Here is a 21,616-nt window from a genome sequence, read left to right as displayed (position 1 = left end):
GATTGCTAATATTGAATTTTATCAGTCATAGTAAAATAGTAAACTTTATAGTATTTTTACAATATAATAGACAAGTCATAATTTATAACAAGTCAGCAGTTGATTCAATAAAACAAGAAAAGAATTTTTGATATTTGTTAGACGAACGCCTTGTTTTAATGATTTCACAAATTAGATGCACGGCATTCCATTGACCAAATCGATAAAAATTAAAAGACGATTATACTTACGTTGTTTATCGCACCATCATAGTTTTCACCACACATATTCTTTTTCAATGCCTATTCAATAATACATCAAACGTTATAGAATTTATTTATATTCCTACGTCGTACATTTATATAAATATATATTATTATTATAAAATTATATTTATATAAAGTGATAAAAAGTATTTCGAAGTAAATAAATACAGTGAAAAATGAAAACATTGTTTATAGGTATTTGTCGAAAAGTTTATTATCTATATGTCTATATACAATATAATATCATTTAAGCGTTTATATTGGTTAGTTATTATTTTTGTTCTTACCTTTGCATATTTTATGTCAAGACGACCGCTATCATAAAAAATATTTGTTGTAAGTTGGTTTTATGGCCAATTTATATGACACGCCATAATGTATACAACGGTATTGCATTAGTGCATTGATATTTTTTTCGAGTAATAGAAATATTATAATTAAAAAAATAGATAAATAACTTTTCTAAATCATCAGATTTGTAATTCTGGTCACATGAAGTGGCAACAATGCTTCTCGAGTGCATTTTCGAGTTAAATGCGTCAATGCTGTAAACTATATTGTGACTACCATACACCTCACGTAACCCGATGGGTGTAAACGTGACTACAGCAGCTGCAAGGGTCTTCGACTTTATGGCCATATTTTATTTTATTTTTAATTAAATTACTATAAAAAAATAATTTTGGAAAATACATTTAGTTATATAATTATAACATAAAACGATTTTTCAGCTAATGAAATCCAATTTTCGAATCATCAAAAGTATTTCAATATAATTGTTTTATTTTGTTTTTTATACATGTGTCTAAATGAATGAACACTGGGATTGGCATAATCGTAAACCAAAAAAAATAAATAAAAATGTTATTAAAAATATCTATATACCTATGATACTACTCATAAATGTTAGATATTGAATACAATATATAAAAATGTATACTGCGTTAGATTAAATACGATATTTATATCCAATGCACACAATATATAAGTACTTTAACAATATAGGTAGTCAAACGACGTTATTGATAATGAATAAAAATATGTTGATCATTTGTATCGTATAATATTGTATTCTACAATTTGAATTTGGATTGGTTTTCGTCTATAGAACTTCTTATACTATAATATACAGTTGTATGACTTAATTTTGTTAGAAAATGGATTTAACTAAATTTAAAACAAGTAATAGCTGTATTTACAAACTTGATGACATATTCATAGTATTTCACTACAGATTTATTGTGAATTATATTATAGTTTTGTGGTTATGCGTACGAAAAATGTTGTTTAGAAAAAACTTATAAATTATTTTTACCGCATAATATTACACTTAAATAATATAACCACATTTCCAAAAACGATAAAAAACAAACATTTCCAATTTGGACTAATCGATTAGAGTGATGTGTTTTATTTTTTATTTATTGTATTTCGTCGAAACGTTTCTTCGAGTTATTTGTAAAACCTACGTACAATAACACCCACAACGTTTTTATAACGTACCTACATATTGAGCAACTTCCTTTAAATATACACATTTTATAATAATCTTGATTTAAGTTTATTTGCTTAGAATCACGAGAGAAGTCTAAGGGCAATAATATTTTGTCAAATGTATAAAGATTTTAAGGTTATTTATTTTTTTTTGTTTTACTTACAATATATGGTTTTAATAACAATTTTATGTGTAAGAAAATCATCAATAATATAAATTAACAATAATACTATCATTATCTGTATTAAGAATATGTGAAATAGAATCATTATGCAATCTAATCACTATTTTTGATACAAAATTTAACCTATTTAATAAAAATAATATTTTAACAATGACATAGTATCCAGTATTTACTAGAAAAATACTTTGCACTTAACTCTTAACAAATAGTATGAATTATTTTAAAGTTCACTAATATTATCATTTTGATAAATAATTTTACATCTATACACTTAATAATTATAGTGTAATATATTATAACACATCATATTTTTAATTTCTTAACACATATATTACATTTTTTATACTTAGATTAATAAAATATGAAAACAGATAATAAATAAAATAGTTTAGTTATAAAAGATATATTAATGAAAAAAAAAATTAATTTAATTAACTAATCATAATCTTCAAAGCTTAAACAAAATAGTAAATTAATATATATTTTTTAAACATATTGTTCATTATATCTAACATATCCGTAAAAATGTATATTATCATTAAGTAAATTTAAAAATGAATTAACAACAACATATCAGTTTGAATTTTATATTTAATATTCTATTTAAATAACATGATTTACCGATACAGCATGAAAACATAAATCGTAATTACCTTTTATATTTAATGATAATACTAAAGATTAATTACAGTTTCATTAATGTATCATTGTTGAACGAGGTCGTTGGTCTATTTTCTAACGTTTAACACGTATTACTTAACATAAACAGTGACATGATAGTTGACTGATAGTGTGAGATGGTTATATTAACATTTGTAATTACGATAAGAATATAAAATATTATGACAATTTGTTTTTAGACGAACCGATTTTTGGCACGAATTTAAAATTGAAATCCAAGTCTTCGTGATCAGTTATGGAATACAAGGCTATTTCAGTATTCATTGTTTGCAATGTTTATGTAAAAAGTTTGTAAACTTACAAAGGGTCAACAGATATGATTTATTTATATTCCGAGTACTTAAAGTATTATCTTTGTTATCCGAGGTTTGGGCTCCCTTCAGTTTAATAATTTATTTTATTGTAAGTAATTTAACTATAGTATACGTCCTTTAATTATGTTGAAATATGTATTTTTCTTAGTGATTGCTTATGTAATAAAAAAATTATTAAATATTAATTTAAATTGCTTAATGTATATATTTAAGATGATACAGACTTTGTTCATTAGTCACAAGTCAAATAAATATTTAGTACAAATTTAACTGCCGTTAAAAATTTAAGCAAATATGATACATATCATAATAATAATATGGTTAATCTGGTTATATTATAATATGTATTTTTATAAGCAAAATTCAATTATAATTATTATTATTATTTATTAGTCATTCACATAGTAATCTTAATAATATAATTAATGCATCCATAATTATTTAACGTAATTTGAAGGACATATTTGTTTTAAATTAAATGATCAGTAAAATATTGATTCAAATTAGATTGTCCTATTTGATGTTCAGAGAAGAGTGATGTATTACATTGTATTGAGTTAACTGTACTTGAGTAAAACAAAATGTCCCACAATAATTAATTAGAATTACTAAACATATTTGTACTATTTAACTATTTAAGCAATACTAGTTTTTGCATTGATTTTTCTTTTAATGTAAGTAATTCAAAAAAATAATTGAAATTTTCAATATAATATAGCATACAATATACATGTATATATTTAACTTAATAAGTCTTAATGTTTTAGCTTATTTCTTTTTTAATTTATATTGATAAAAAATGTCTAAGTTGAAAAAATTAAAAATTAAATAAATAAATTAAAAAAATATATATATATAAGCTTAAAAATAGAAGCTGGCACAATATTATTTTCACTTAAAATATTTTTCGTTCCTATGTAATAATTTGAATTTAATTGAATTAAAATTTAACTCATCCTTCATAGTATTCTACCTATTTAACGACGAATCACCATCACTTTAACCGTTTATTGTGTAAAACCTAATTCCTCCTTTTTTTAATGTACATAAGAAAAAAACACAATAGTTAAATTAAAATAAAATTTTAATAATTGTATTTTATGAAAAATATTACTTTTTGTAATAATATTGTTTTTAATATTATATATATATATATATTATATACATATATTTTATACGTATGGCGTAGTATATACATAAATTTTATATAGTAATGTTTATGTCTTCGATAAAAATTTAAATAAAATATGAATAATAAAATGTTTTTAATAATAATTTTTGTATAAAATTCATGAAAAGTAAAGCAAAATCATATTAGTCGTTAAAAGGTTTTTATTTTTATGTATATAATATATTTCTATTCGTTTGTTTTAAATGGAGAATGTCTAAAAATCTCATAACTAGTGTGTATTTTAAACATTAATAGTATATATAATTAAATATTTGATGACCTAATATAAGTTACTTAGAAAAATTAATTTTTAACGTATCTAAAAGGTTTATGGAAGCTTATTTTATAGTATACTTTTTATTAATTAAGAATGTTAGTTTTAATTTTAATCCTATGAAATAATTGAAAATGATATAGGTAAAAAATATATTATATTAAACTCGTAGTAAAATAGGTATGGTAAAATTTGAAATATTTATTTTGCTTATTCAAATCTAGTGGTATTGTTTCACAGTACAAGTTAGGATACTGGATAGTTCAATATTTTTAGTAGATTAGGTAATGCTTTTATTTAATGAATGTTAAAAATTTTGTATTTTATGTTTTGACAAAAAATGTATTAAATTTCAACTGGAGTGAAAATTATTTTATTGGTACAAATATAACATGTTTTATTCAAAAATTTTGATAAACTCGAATTTAAAAAACAAAAATTATTATCATTTAAATTTTTAAACTTCAACAAAAATGGTGATATTTATTTTTTTGTTTAATCTACTACCTTCAGTTCAGTGATACATCTATCCTATATTTCAATATTGGATACATTTCCATACCAAAACAACTACACATATTATATTCAAAATGATCAATACACTTTACTACTCAAGGTAGTTTAGGTAGTTTAAAAAAAAAGATTATTTGCTATTATAGCATTCAAAGAATTTTAATGAAGTTCGTATATTATTTTTTAAGCGTTTTTATAATACCTTTGTATTTTTTAACTGTATGTTTAATATGATCCGTAAAAAATAACGGAACTCAAAATAATTTTAAAAATTACACTATTCACACACTTAACCTTCACACACTTTATGGTGAAAAATTAATGTATAAATAATTTAAAAAAAATACTTGTCATTTATTTTCAATTGATACTTTAAATTTAGAACAGAGCGACGAATTAAATAAATTTCACAATGACGTGTGTTTATTTTTTATTTTTGTGTTTGTTGACACCTTTTAGATCGGGGAAAATTTACCTGGAGTATTTTATATTAAAAAAAATGTATTTAATATTGATACTTTGGTGATAAATATCTTTAGTAATTTGAAAAGTAATCGAAATAATAATTGAAATAATGGAAATTATTTACCCAAAATCGGTACTTGACATATTCAATTATGTTTTTTCTAGTTGGTATTGATGACTGTAGAGACTTCAATTTTTTACAACTACTCAATCATCTATAATATTTTTATAGTTTTTAAAATATACTAAAATATGCTATTTTTAAGCATTAATTGAAATTGATTACATTGTTAAATTTTTGTATTATAGATTTAGAGGTTTCACATTATATGTTGTTTATAACCCATTTAAAATATACAGAAAATGCATAGTCACAATTTTTTTAAAGTTTTTTATAGTTGAAATTTTAAATTTCATTAATACAACGAAAATTTACAAAATATTTTATAATTTAAATAACTTAGACTTGAAAATTGAACTAATGAATCCTAATAAGTTTTTTTTATAGAACCCATAAATTAAAATTATAAATGCACACTTTTTTTCATAGACATTTTAAGTTTTAATTTTGAAGAATAATGATTTTTGTTATTTTTTGGAATCAAAAATACGGCCGTTGCGACATCAATCCTTTTGTCACTTCATAAGAAGTTTTATTTTTATATAGTATATATTATATACTATAGGTACAAGATACAATTTTCAAAATATTTAAATTCGTTTTAAGATATTTTCATCACTAACCTATTACACCATTAGGTGTATGGTAATGCCTAACCTATGCTATTGATTTTTAGTTAGTTACATTATATAAAATAATATTATAACAATTTGTTTTCTACGCAATTTGTCTTTGACCAAAATAATATAACCACGATACAACAGAAAACATCATTATGACGATGATGGCAATTATGATAAGTGATAACAATCAAAATAACATAATTACACCATCGGAGAAAAATAACTAACCTAAGTACAATTAATAACTTCACATTAATTTCGTATTGTATAATATGATAAACGATATTTGTGTATAAAATATAAAAATTGCAGCATCTATCGTCTAGTCTGCTACGGGCCACTGTTCCGCTTCCGAGTAATACCTACAATTACATATGTACCGTTCTCCGATAACGTAGGGAATAATACTTTTTTTATGCACCGCCATATAATATATTATAACAATATTATACATAATGTTATACCTACAATTATTGTGATTCGGTCGGTCGTTTTCCCCCGCTTTACCGTCGTGATTGCCCCTCCATAAATACGATGTGGCAGCATAAGAGCAAAAAAAAAACTGTTTGTTTTTTTTTTTGTAAATCGCCGGGTGCGATCGTGGCAAGGTCGAACGAGGCGGCGACGACGTCGGTCATCACTAGTCGGATAAATGAAACGAAAGAATAATAAAAATATTAAGGGGAACAGAAGCGGCCAGAATTATTCATAGAAAAAAAAACACTAAGCCATGACTTCTGAGGTATTCCATGTAAAACGGATTTTGACAAATTGTTTTTTGTCTGAAAGATGATTTTGTCCGGCGTGGCAAACAAAAGCTCGATTTTTTAAGCTTTTTATTACACGAAATAGGTTAAGATTTGGATTTTTTCAAATGTTTTTACTTGAAAGATATAAAAAAGGAACATTATACCTATTAATATTATACTTCTGGCGTACTGCAGACGCACATAAGGTATATTATGTTATAGTAATATTGCCGCTAGATCGGTTTTTACATAAAAAAAAAAAAAAACAAACAAAAACATAAAAAAAGTAAAATCACGGCGTTTTGTTAAGTCTACACGCCGAGTTTTACTAACGTACTTAGGTTACACATATATGCACGAGACTGACGAAAAAAAATTTCCCTCACCTACCAGTTTGCCAGTTCGGTACGTGTCGCATCAAAAATAAAAAACCTCAGGAAAATGTAATAATAATAAAAACACAGTTATGGGGTGGCGGGGGCCGGATGTGTACACTATACGGTTTCAAACGCGCGGCGGCGGCTCCGTCGTCATCGTCGTCGGCTGATGACCGTCATCGTCGTCGGCTACGGCGGCGGCGGCGGAGTGGGACGCCGACGGAGACTTTTCGCGCGCGCTCTCGACCCGGCGGCGGCGCGGCACCGCCACAGTCACGTTCCGCACGCCGTACGGTCGTCATCGCGCGCGACCGGTCCCACGTTCGACTCGACCGGCAAACCTCTTCGTAGTCTCTCCGTCGTCGTCGTCTTTGGTCGCGCTATAATAATAATACAATCCGTCGTCGTTTTGTTGTTCCGCAAACAAATCGATTTACGTCGCGGTGCATGGTGCTACAGGCCGCAGAGTCGGTAGCGGCCTCGGCGGCGGCGGCTGTGGTAGTGTCGATCCGCGACCAAAATGAACGGAGGTGTCGGTGCCGGTGGTGCGCTGAAAGTGCCCGAGGTCCGCGTGAGTTTGGCTGTCAATGACCATCCTCTGCAGCCGCCGCCGACCGCTCCGGCGGCCGAAATGTCGCTGCAGCCGGTGGCGGCGACCAAGCAGCGCGCGACGTACAACAGCAGGGACGGGGCTGGTGGCCACGGCGGTGGCGGAGGTGGTTGCGGCGGGACGGTGGTGCTGCTGTCGCCTGGCGTGGTCGGCGCCGCGCCTCGGCGTAGACACTCTTGGATATGCGGGTAAGCATCCCGCTTCCCCTATCTGTTTGACTCTGCTGTCAGACCGGGAAAACTTCCCCTTTTTAAATTAGCGATCGTATGTCGGAATATCGTGATTTCCGTCAGGTTCGTTAGGTTCTGCGAGCGAAAAGCGTGTGACGCCCGCACCTATATACATGGTAGCCAATAATTTATCGGTGATTGTAAACTCGGCCCCGATATTTTCTACATAAAAATTACCGATGTGTATAATCTCGGCTGTGACAGTACCAAAAGGGCTTCCACGTATTTATGATCTTCTCACGTGGAATTAAATATTACTACTTATAAGAATTTTGAGAATCGTTTGTTTGTTAAGCGTTGCCCAAAAGGACACCGCGAGTAGGTGATTTTGATTATCCTTCAAAACTTATTAAATCGACGATAATAATTTGTGATGCTTACCTATGTAAAAACCTAGTCGTCTTGAAACTTGAATACGTTAATAAAATGATTTTTTTCTATATTAAATCATATTTTAACTATTAATTGTCTACGATGTGATATTATTGTAAGAACTTTATTTTTTTATAATTCTCAAGTTAAACCGGGTCAAGTTCATTATCGGTAAACATTTTTGGACTGAACTTACATCATAAAGGTAATTACGATACGAACTTACATTTTCACTAATTAGCACGCAATTTGTTTTTGATTCGTCTTGTCAATCTGTCTTTGTCAAATATACTCAAATATTCAAGGATTGGAATCAAAATCGAAGTTTTGTTTATTGATACAAGTTTTTTTGTGATTTAAATTTAAAATTTTAATATTTTAATATTTCTTTTTAAAATATCACATTTAAATCTTACTAGTTTAATTTTGATTTCCACCTATACAACCATTTCGACGTTTAAGAAGAACAATTTGTTATTTTTAATAAGTAATAATTAGTGATTACTTACCGATAAACTATATTATAGAGCTGGAGTTACCCGTTGGCTATTGTTGAATTTTAAATTTAAATAATTAATGTTTTTTTTAAATTTTATATCGATTAAAAAAAATAATATATAAAACAGTAATATTATAATATCGTTATAATTTATCAATTTTAATTTATTTTCAGTTTCAATGTAAATTTTGAATATTTATTTTTATTATTATTATTTTAAAATTAATACTTACAATCTGTATACATTTAGTTTATACCACGGTATATTATAGTATAATATACCATGGTTTATACAATAAGTAAATTTTTAAGGCTTAAAGTAAGAAAACAACAGGACATGTGGATTTAGAGAAGGGGGCGTCCAGTAACACCACTTCAAAGAATTTTTTATATTTATAGAAAATAATTGCAATTTTTATTTCTTATAAAAATGTTAACGATTTTTTTTCGATATTTAAAATCGATTTAAAGAAATCATTATTATTACATTATTTTGGTGAACTGCTGTAGTTGCAATTTTGGTGCATTGAAATGATCAAACGATAATATTTTAATGAAACAAAAAATGCATAGTCAACCGCGTATGGCCATTGAACGTACTATAATACTATTTAATCGTTTTAACTGTTAATGTCTCCTTGCGAGTCAAACGCTAAAATGAAAGAAATATATTTGCATTCATTACACTACGATTATAATTGTCGACTGTCTGTCTATATTCTATAACCTACCAAAACGTTCAGGCGTGGCATTCTAAATTGTGGAGGAAAACTAATTAGATTAAAGCACACTATAATTTTCCTCCTTGAGTTGTTGTTTTTCATTTTTCTAAACAAGAAAATAATTTATCCACCATTATATTATTATTACGGAAGACACGAAACCGTGATTCATAAGGACGCTATAAAATTATGTTGAAAAATATAAGAAAATAATGTGTACATGTATAGCTTAAATGGTTTAAAAAACACTTCAAAAAACATTGTAAACCAATGCAAGTGTAAGATTCGAAAAATAAAGTGTTTTTTTTTTTTTTTTTAAAACATAAATTAAAACATAATTTTATGATTCTTTATATTGTATTATACTGCCCAAATAGATATTAATTTTTGTATACATTATTTGGATTTTAAATATGAAACCGATTAATTACTAAATATTACGAGGCAAAAAAATGTCGCAATTATTAAATACAGTTGCATACGATTGGAAAATTATGTGTTAGGCATAAATTTGTCTCAACGATTTATATCGTGTATCATTTTTTATTAATTTAAAATCATAAGAAAAATTTGTTTAAACCTAAATAGCTTGTTAATAGTTTTATTTTTAGCAATTATTAAATAGGCATACTAAGTCGACAAGTACTCGTATAATGGTATTTATTTAAAAGTTAATGCTTAAATATTATTGGTGCACAATTTACAAATATTTAATAAATATATGATGATAGAGGTAGAATATAAATGTTAAATAAAATTGTACTAACATTATTTTAAAAAAAATGTTCATAAAAAGATTTAATTATTGATGATTTTAGATGGATGACTAATTTGAATATCTTTAAAATCAATCATAAATATTTTATAAAATGTTGTAAACATTTTTTAAAGTATTATCAGTAAAACAAATTGTGTAATTCGTAACAAAACTGCTGTAAAAAAAAAAAATAAAAATGATTTCTTTGGACTATTGACTATTTATTGGGTAATACACGCTGCAAATAAATAATATTAAGTATATATTTTGTCCGGAAAATGTGTTAAAAAAATACTTTAAAAATAAATACATCTTTGTTGAACAAAAATACGTATTTTTCGCTTTTTCCAGAATTTAAAAAGGCCAATACATTATTATTGTACAAGGTATTCGTAAAATGATTTGTGATTTGAAAAGTTTGTATTCTAAGTTCAATTTTATGATTTCCTGAATATTTTGTTTTAAATAGTATTACAATTTTATTTATTTTTTATTTTTCCTCTAGTGTTACAACTTGCTTAAAACTTTACAATAATCTATTTTCAAAACGTCCATTTATAATTATACTTGTAACATATAATGTAAACTAAAAACCCACATAAAATTATATTTGCAGCAGTTCCTATGCTTAATTTTGTTTTGTTAGTATGTTTTGTCTTTTAGTAGCATTTGTGATTTTCTCAAAACTCATTGATTTTGGTTACCTATTCCTTGTCAACATTGAAATAAGATAAACACTAAAAAAAATGTGCTATGTTAAAATATATAATATATGTTTAGTTTTGGCATAGCTCACTCAAGGCACACGTAGTCGACACATACGTATAATAGTATCATATTATATGTATATATTTGTAACTATTTCCTCTAGTGTAAATATGATAAATATTTTCAAATATAGTTCTCTAAATAATGTATTACTCGTTATGGTAATTGTATATTGGCAATAAAAAATATTACTGACAGTTATTTTACTAGTTACAAACTGCGCAGTAAGTGTACTGGAAAAAATGTAGAAGTCAAATAAATTATTTTTCGGTTGTAATATGATATCGTTTAGAATTTTATCGGAATAAAAATATTTTAATAATATTTTGTTAATTTTTCTAATCTTAATTAATAAAATATTTACATTCAATACCGAAATTAGACTCTTTTTTTCGTTTTCCGAACAATAAATATTTTAACTTATTTCCTTTTATTAAGTTGGTCGCCACACAATTTATATTTATATAAAATATAAATATAACATATTTTGTATAATATTATATAATATACGATTTTATTAATTTATGAATGTTGATTTATCTAAGATGATAATATGCTTAAAAAATGTTTTTTTTATAAGTGAAAATTAAAAAAAAAATTAACTTCTATATATTTTTATGTCATAGATTTTTATTAATTATATTGAAATATATAGACTTTAGTCCATGGTATATTTATATATATATAAAGTAGATCTTTTACTGTACATTGTAGTAGACAAGTTTTAGTTGGACGTTAAAGTCGATAGAAAAACCATATTTTACTCGATTTAGACATTTAAGACACAGCCGCAAAAAATAAAATACTGCTGAGTGTCGAATGTCGATCGATAATTATATAATTAATGATATTTTTATGGGATGAGTAAAGGAAATATCATTGAAAAATGTAAATAACTGTTATTCCTCATAATTTAAATATATTATTATCATAATATATAAAAGTTTAATTTATGAGCTATGGTTAATAATAATACATATTTGTTTATATTAACATAAAGCTTATAATAATATACAATAATTTATAATTGTAAGTATTTTACACTTGTAATTAAAAAGATTATGTGTCTGTGTTACTTAATAATTACTCAAAAATTAGTAGTTATTACTCAAAATGTGTAGCTGATAATTAATATTTATAAATTTTACAAACATCCAATTCACATTTATCTAACAATGAATTTTTTTAATTTACAATATTATTATATGTTATTACTGTATACATAAATTTAATGTAAATATTAAGTCATTTCGAATTAAATATACTTCATATATTATCATTTGAATTTATAAACTTAGAAATGTATAACGATAAGAAAAATATTATCTTTACACATTAGTATTCGTTTATACTAAATAATAATATTACCAAAATAGCAATAAAATATAACAATATATTAAAATATCGATTATATAAAATATAATATTAGATTTATATATATGTATATGTATTTAATTTAATAAAATATGTGTTTTATTATTTTTATTTATTTAGTATTTATTCTGTTTCAGGTAAGTTTCGCTCATATGATAAGGTAATTAATAATGGTTGTCAATTGTTAATAATACGAGTATATATCATTAACACTGTTTAGTGAGTATTTCAATTTTATACATTTCATATAGTAAATATTATATTATTTAAGTTGTTACTTAAATTAAATTTTTGAAATTTGAGTATTTAAAATTTATGTAAATACATTTACATTATAAATTAATTTATTATAAAAATTATAAAAATGCGATAATAGTATTATATGAAAAATAGTTATTCCTATAATACCTTACTTGTTGCATGCATCATTATTTATTTATGATGTTATTGTTAATGATTATAGGTCCCCTACCTGTGTTTATATATATAACAAGCTCTGAATTACTTGTATCTTATTTTTATGTCAAGTTATGAAAAATATTTTGTAGACATTTCCATCATGTAGGTTTAGGTAATCTGTTTTTATATTATAATACAATCAAAATGATAAACACAATTATTTTGTATAAAAACAATCAAAATGTGTACTGAATGATTTAAAAACCTAAATCTACCTAGATGATTTATGAATATAAATATAAAAGGAATACGGTAGATTTTAATTTCAAACAAATATCGAAAGTGTTATAACATTTATAGTATTTCAGAACTTATAGAATGTAGAGAATATAAGTATTTCAAATAAATTGTCATACTACATTGTTTACATCGAACAGATATTTGTAAGAGCTCAACAATAATATATCTAAAATTAATAAACTTAGATAAACAATTCAACAATAAATCTTTAATTTAATAATAATTATTAGAAATATTTAATTGGTATCATATTATTATTTCAGACTTACACCTATTTTGTTGTTATTTTATCCCTTAATTTTGTACTATTTACAATTTAGCCAACTATTTTAGTTATATTTCTTTTTTCTATATATCTATTTCACTATTATAACTATTATATATAATGTCATCACTCATAATTTATCAAATAATAATATAATATCATATTCAAACTTGCAAACGAGTATTATTTTGTTAAATCTAAATTTTTAAATAAAAAATTAACAATTGATATACAATTATGTTTAATATTATGCGATTAGAAAAGTACACTTATTGCTACCAAGTTTTCATTAAACATATTGACAAACATAATATTGTGTTTGTTTCTACAGGTGAATTCTTCATTTTTTTTTTTAAAGTATATAATATGTACATGTTCATGCAAGAAAAGTGTAGGTATACAGACAGTATACTATTAATTGTATACCTATAAAACCATGGATAACGGTACAAATAAGTGTAACGCTGTCTGCATAACACTATTTTCTTTCCAATTGTTTTTTCATACACCTGTGAAGGTAATTCCCTCACTAACCATTTTATACTTAACGCTATTACATTTGTATATGTATTTGTAACATTAAGTGAAGTAAAAAAGTCTTATGAATACTCGAAAAAAAGTATCTAACATTATATGGTATTTATTAATTTGTTGAAATGGAACTAACTTTGCTAACTAAAGATTAAGATTTTAATATCTAAACAAAAATATTTTGACAATTTAAATATTAACTTTCAATAATGAAAGATTTTTTTGTTTAAAACAATCTATTAACATGAAGGTATTTATAATATCAGTAGAATAAAAAAAAAACACACAATAATCAGGTTTAATTTAAATATTATATTCACAGAAATTAGCTGTACCTAAACACGTATATTCAACGTATATATTTTTGAATAAGAGAAAAATTAATAAACCTAATGATATAATATTATATATGTATATTTATCAAAATATAGTAATTAACAAATAGAAAAAGATAAAATATGTTAACGTTATAAAAATCATATTTATAAGTTTAATTCATTACTCATTCATTTCTATTGACAAAAACACATGTTAGCAACAGTGTTTACTTTTAGACTTAGATTAGACAAGGTCTCAAATTTTTCAATTTTTTAATAATAAATATATCATACGATTTACTTATCAAACAATAAATTTATAACATAAAACATTTATGCTGTCTTAACTTTTCGAATGAGTAATTAATTAATTAATTTAAGTAATTTAAGTTCGATTGGTTTATGAATAATTACATTTAAAATTTATTTGAAAGTTAGGTACAGATAAATAAAAAAAAACAACTTTTTCTATTAAAATAATATATTATTTTTAAGTGGATAATAAATGTAATTTGTATCAATTTTTATATTCATATAGTTATAGAATCGACTTTATTGAATTTTTAAAATAATACCAGAGTCAATAATTATAAGCAATACAATTATTTATATAATTAACAGATTTACTATTTAGTTACATAGTATTTAAAGCTCAAATTTATTATTCTATAGCATTTATCGGTCGTCAATACTAATATTAAAAATTCGCTGCAATATTTTGTATCATTAATAACGACATTAAGTAAATACTTACTTTGATAATTATTATTGTGTAAAGGCTTACTATACATATAAATAATTTTAATATAATAGTCAGCTCAATACAATCTATAGAAAAAATAGCGTATAGTTAATATAATATACACATTTTATAATTTGACCAGGTATTTTCCTCTATTTTCAGACAATAGAATAATTTATTAATATTAAGAAAAACAATATAATTCAAATAAAATCTAAAAACATAGTTCAATTTTTTTTTTAATTTATTGAGTGTACATACTCAATCATACAATTGAAAATGTAATAGTAAACAAATATTTAATTTTTTTTTATAATTTATAAAAATCAAAATATTTTCTTTCGTTATTTACACGTTAAACTAAAAAGTAGTTCCGCGTCAATATTTTTATTTGTAATAATATAATGTAGATAATAAAAATCTTAAAATTAAAATATTATTTTTTGTTATTATAAAATTTAAATTTAAAATACTGTCATAGGTATTATTAATTTTAACCTAATCAATATTCTTGATGGATAAAATGTTGTCATTTTAACATAATCTTTACAAAGGCTATATTGACTAGTTATATTAAAAAAAAAAAATTGTTTTTACTTCCATTTCAATATATTTAATTATATTTGTCTGTATTACTTGCATAATAGTAGTGTTGTCTACATATTATATTATATAAAAGTTAATATTTTAAATTGTCTATTACACTTGTTCATCTGTTACCATACAAAATATAAGAACAATTTCGTATTACAAAATGGAACAAACTTTAATCGGAAAACTTTTAATCGTTTAAAATATTATATACACGAAGATAAAGTTTTATAATCCTATTTTTCCATCATAATAAATTAAAATTAAATATGTTATTTTTTGTTCTAATATTATTTTCTTGTTACTTTTTATAAATGTTTAATTTATTAAATATTTTAGAAATTACCTATATGTAATTAAATTTAGTCTACGTTGTTATTGGTAATCTGAGTATAAATATTATTATTTATTTATGACTAGGTATCACAATATAAATAATAATTTAACTTTTTGTTATTTGTGTTTAGAATATAATAAAAATAATAATTTAGAGGTCAAATGAGTTCTAAGTATCTTTATTAGCAAACATTGATAAAAAAAATTAATAATTTTTACAAAACAATTTAGCTAATATAATTTTGTAAATATTGTATTTAGGTTACATTATTTCTATACCATTATTTATATAAATAAAAACATGATATTTCTATCAGTTTCTGTAAAAAAAATTTAAAAAATATCAAATTGCAATATCAAGATCAGTAAGTTGTTGACCACCATTCATTTTAGCCACTGTTATTTTATACGCCATACTTTTTGCAATGACGTAAATACCTTCAATATCATATTATTATAAAAACTCAAATGAAATTGTCACATACTCATATCTTTAATACTTAACCGACATAATTTTTAAAAATTATTTTTTCGATACTATTTAACACTATTTTCTTTTGTTCGGGAAGTTTTAATTTTTTTTTCAGTTATTATTTATTTTACAAATAAGAAGAAAAAATTATTGAGTAGGTTGATACATACTATAAATACATAATGTGTTGTGTTGACATATAGTTACCTATAATTCTTTTTTTATATATAAAATTTATAGCAACTAATTATATTATATATTTTGCGTTATTTGTAACTATAAATAAAAGGCATAAGCCTATATTTATATATTTGTGACGTTATTAGGTACTAAATTGTTTGCAGTTATATAAAATATTGGGAAAAAAAAACATAAATAGATTTAAACTGTTTGTTTAATCCATTAGTTATGAGTTTTGTCTTATTTCATAAAAATATATTTATTAAAACAGATTATTTCTTAGAAAATGATTCTTAAACTGTCTTTATTTAATGATTTTCTGATTCATACAATATATAAATTATTTTACTAAAAAAATTATCTAGAAATTTCTTGGTTGTTGATTTATACATAGTAATACATTGATTTTATTTTAAATTTAAATCTAAAAAAAATTATATTAGTTTGAAATGTTTGAATTGCATATTATCGTGTAAGAACATAACAATATATTTTATAATATGACTTAATTAATGTAATAATTATTACTGAAAAAAAAATGTAAAAAAAATGTAGATGTTATTTCATATAATATGATCATAAGATTATCATAATTTATTATGGTTTACATAATTGTATATTATTGCCAATAATAAATATGTTACAAAAACAATTTATTTTTCCTAAGGCAATACAAATATATATTTTTATTAATTAAACTTCAATTAGTGTAAAGTTCATGAACTATATTATTGAAAATGATGTACCAGATAAGGTTGCAGGTAATGTTAACAAATAATATAATATATATTATATTTATTGTTTTGTTCGTAAGTAGTAATATAAATGGTCAAGGTCATATATTATACCGAAATAATGTACGTTAAGGATTATTTTAAAAATATTATTCGATTGTCTATCATAATACTAAAAATATTAAACTAGAGAAATATGTATGTACATTGTATAGAGACATTCTTAAAAGTATTATAAATTGTTTTTTTTTTTAACACAGCATTTTATTAAATCTAGTGATTAGTTAACGTCTACAGATGATGTGCACACAATTTGTTTTGCAGTAATTCTTATTATGTTGTTTAACGTATATTATTGTGTAGGTACTCAATTCGTCTTGTCTGCTGTTTTAGGATTATGTTTTAATGATCTTGTAAGTCAACCGTTTCATATGTTTCCCAACAACATTAGGATTTACCTAGAATCATAATATTATAATAAATTATTCCGTTTCGTCGAAAATGTATTTTAGTTTGTATATTTTGCAATGACATATATGTATATATATATATATTATTATAATTTTACCTTCCACAATATCACTGGTATAACTTAATAATCTAATGACCATGTACATTATAGGTTTCTGCATGTGTCAAATATATATAGTGTCCAACGAAATTGCATTACTTTAAATTGAGAAAGTATAATGAAATGCCTATACATTGCTTAACAACTTTAAATAAGTAAATTCTCACCGGTCATACTGTACAGGTTTTAGGTACTATAACCACTACTGACTACATAGTTTCATAGTATGATTTAATTATTTAAATTGTTCTAAGGTTTCCTTCTGGTGTTACGAACGTTTTGTAATGCGAATCCAATAATTTTAGACTTTTATTGCAAATTTCATCAATAATCACACTATCTTTGTATAATAATTGGAAAGTTAAAATAAAACAATTGATTTAATCTAAGCTATAAGAGATTTTGTTAAGATTCGACTGCTTCTTTACGTCAATACTATCTGATACATTATTTAAAAAATTTAAATTCCGAGTATAATACATATTAATATAATACAATGTACATTATATATTTATATATGTTTTTATTACTATACCAAAATTTTAATAGCAATATTATTTATTGAACATAGGCGATAAAAGAAATGTGCAAAAATTACAAACTCGGTATTCAAATATTTTTCATCAACAAACTTTCATTTAAACATAATATATTCATACTATTGCTATAAATATATTTATTATACAAAATGATTTCAATGAATATAAGATTATATCTTTGATCTAAAATTATTTAAATTACTGATCCGTGTAGGTAAAAAAAATAACCGTCGGAATTCTCGAACGGAGTCATATGAATGTGTAAACATACTTTATTTAATTTCTTGACATTGAATGAATTATATTCATACGTAGTAGTACTACATAACTAAATTAATTATAAAATGCGTCTTACCTCATTATATTTAAAGTGATACAAAAATAAAATGTAAAGAGTATTTGGTTTTATTTTTATTTTTAATGAATGTTTAAACCAAACGAGTGTTATAATCCAACTAAACTGATTCTAATAATATACGACGTATTTGAAGTTTTTACGTATCAAGTGAGAAGTTTGTTTTAATATGGTTTCTCGACTACGGTAGTTTTATATTTTTTATGAACTCTCAGTACGCATCATGTGTTGTTTGCAATTTTATTCGTTCAAACATAATAATTTCGGTAAAGAATGAGTAGATAATAATAATAATAATAACAATAACAATAACAATGGCAATGACATTAAATTGACGCAATAATAAATTCGTGTGCGGGTTGCGGGCGGAATTGACTGGTCGTCGCCGCCGCCGCCTGCAGAACGGAAAAGTCATTTGTCGGGAGTGGTGTGCGATGACGGTGAATCCGCGTAGTGTGACGTCACACTTTCACGGTCGACGGGCTTCGCACAGAAGCTATCGGCGGCGCACGTGCGTTTATGTATTATTTGTTTTCCGCGCACCGAACCGAATAACGCTCGTGTCCTATGCGAATATCGTTCGCGTTGCGGCCCACGGACATCATCGGTCTTTTCTCCTCTACACACACACACACACACACACATATATATGTATATATCACCCGCCCCTCCCCCACACTGGTAAACGACACACACCACCGGGAAACGAATCTGTTTCGTCCTGTGCGTTCGATATGCGCAGACAAAAACGTATCGGTACGGCTATAGCGTAGGTAATATGGCAGAGAAAATGAATCGAAACGATGAGGGCCCGACCGGAGCGTATTGGATAACGCGCGCATAATACACATGTATCGGTTCGAATATAAACACCGGTAACGGGGGAGACGGTGCAGAATTAGAATAATAATATCGTTTTTGTTTGTCCGTAATTGGATTTATGAAACGCGTTACCTTCATGTAAGTGAACGGACGGTTGTTGATTTAATAAAATGTAATATACGAGCTTATAATTAATAAGCTTATATTATTAGCTGGGTATAGGACACAGGACGGGCACGAGATATTACATGGATTGAAAACAAAACTAAATTTTTTGATTTTAGTTTCAAAAATTCGTTCAACGATAATCACAATGTAATTTAAGTTAGTTTAAAATAATAATATATTTGATCTTATAACCATATGATTTTTATATCGTTGCGCAATATCGATTTAATAATTTTATGACTTGTTATCATAGATAATAAACATACAGTGGCGTATTTGGGATAATTTTTCAGGGGGGGCAAAATTCAAAAATCTCTCACTGTTACAATATCAGGAAATTTGAATGCAATAGGTACTTTATTCGTTGTTAGACACGGTTCTAACTTGTATACAGTTATAATCCTAAAAAATAATATAATAATATAAAATAATAAATAGTCAATATTAAAGTAGTTCAATTAGTAAAAAAAAAAATTATATTATTAAGTCAATATTTCTTTTTTTTGTGGCAGCAAACATATCAATAACTTCATCTATTTGTATGTCTCTGTTCCTGTGTATATTTAGTAAAGCCAATCCAACTAAGCGATCTTGCCCCATGTTTGACCGCAACCAAGTTTTTAACCTAGGTTGAAAAAGCAAAGCATAACAAAATAATAAAATTATCATGCATAAGCAAATAAGCAATAAGCAAATCACTATTTGGACATAGTGTAAAATTAGCTAGTTATAGCAGATAAGAAATTTACTATGAATAATTAATTCAAATTATACTTAAAAATTATCAGTGATATGTGGTAAAGCTAATAAAAGTGATTAAACTCATTAGTATAATATAATATTACAATAAATGTAAATTTTGTGTAACATTAGTTTAAATTTAATGAAATAAGGATCAAACCTTCTTAGTGTCGAAAAACTACGCTCAGCAGAGGCAACAGTAGTAGGCAAGCATTATCACAGAATATTGATAATTGATATTGATTACAACTATTTTTCTATATTATCTATGATTGTAAACTAATCTAAGACCGTGATTGTAACACAGAACATGGTACCTATGTTAGAAACGGTTACTATTGTAGTTTCAAAACTGGGTACCGTATATTTGGTGGGAACACATGATAGGCGAGTAAGCCTACTGCCTAGTCAATAGTCATAATACGCAATACGCATAATAATGAAATTTGACTTTTAATAATAGCTCAGTGCTAACGTATTTTGCGTAAAAAAAGTCTCGGGGGGGATGCCCCTGTTGCCCCCCCCCTCAAATACGCCACTGTGAACATAGTTTTTCTTTGTTTTCCGATTTAAAGTATCACTTTTACGATTTCGATTTTTACTTACAGAAATTCTGTCTTCGTCGATCACTCATTCCAAAAGTCGTTACACGTGGCTGTGAAAAGGCCCTATGAAAATAATTGTTACTTATTAGTTATTAGTTATTACTTACGAATGAACAATATTAAAGCCTAAAATTATTAAATTGATATAAATTATCGATCTATATTTCTTCAATTTCAATAAACATATAAAATATAATTAAAAAACTATATCAATTTTAAAATTATTAAATTATTTGTGATTTATCAGAAAATAATTTTTAACGTTTTTCTATCGATATTTTAAATCGATTTCAAGTCCTATTATATAATATTTTATGCAATTTTGGTGTTGTGGTGTGTATTGCGGCGATATGTCTTATCAACATCGTTTATGATGAAAGTCTATGGTGCCGAATTACTGATGG

At 25.2% G+C, this 21,616-nt stretch overlaps 1 protein-coding gene across 5 annotated transcripts in view; it reads left to right on the top strand.

The window, feature by feature from the left end:
- Window positions 1-21,616, top strand: part of LOC132921822 (cAMP-specific 3',5'-cyclic phosphodiesterase) — a 622,929-nt gene that overhangs the window by 378,241 nt on the left and 223,072 nt on the right. Inside the window, exon 1 of one of the 5 annotated variants that reach the window (XM_060985041.1) lies at window positions 7,483-8,010. The exons of the other annotated variants lie outside the window; for them this stretch is intronic. Coding sequence (XP_060841024.1) covers window positions 7,733-8,010 — 278 coding nt within the window. The 5' untranslated portion in view covers window positions 7,483-7,732. Of the gene's footprint in view, window positions 1-7,482; window positions 8,011-21,616 lie in introns of those variants that run through there. 5 annotated transcript variants of the gene reach the window in all.

Source organism: Rhopalosiphum padi, chromosome 2, assembly GCF_020882245.1.
Source record: "Rhopalosiphum padi isolate XX-2018 chromosome 2, ASM2088224v1, whole genome shotgun sequence".
Classification (NCBI taxonomy): Eukaryota; Metazoa; Arthropoda; class Insecta; order Hemiptera; family Aphididae; genus Rhopalosiphum; species Rhopalosiphum padi.
This window is presented reverse-complemented; position numbering and strand designations above follow the sequence as displayed.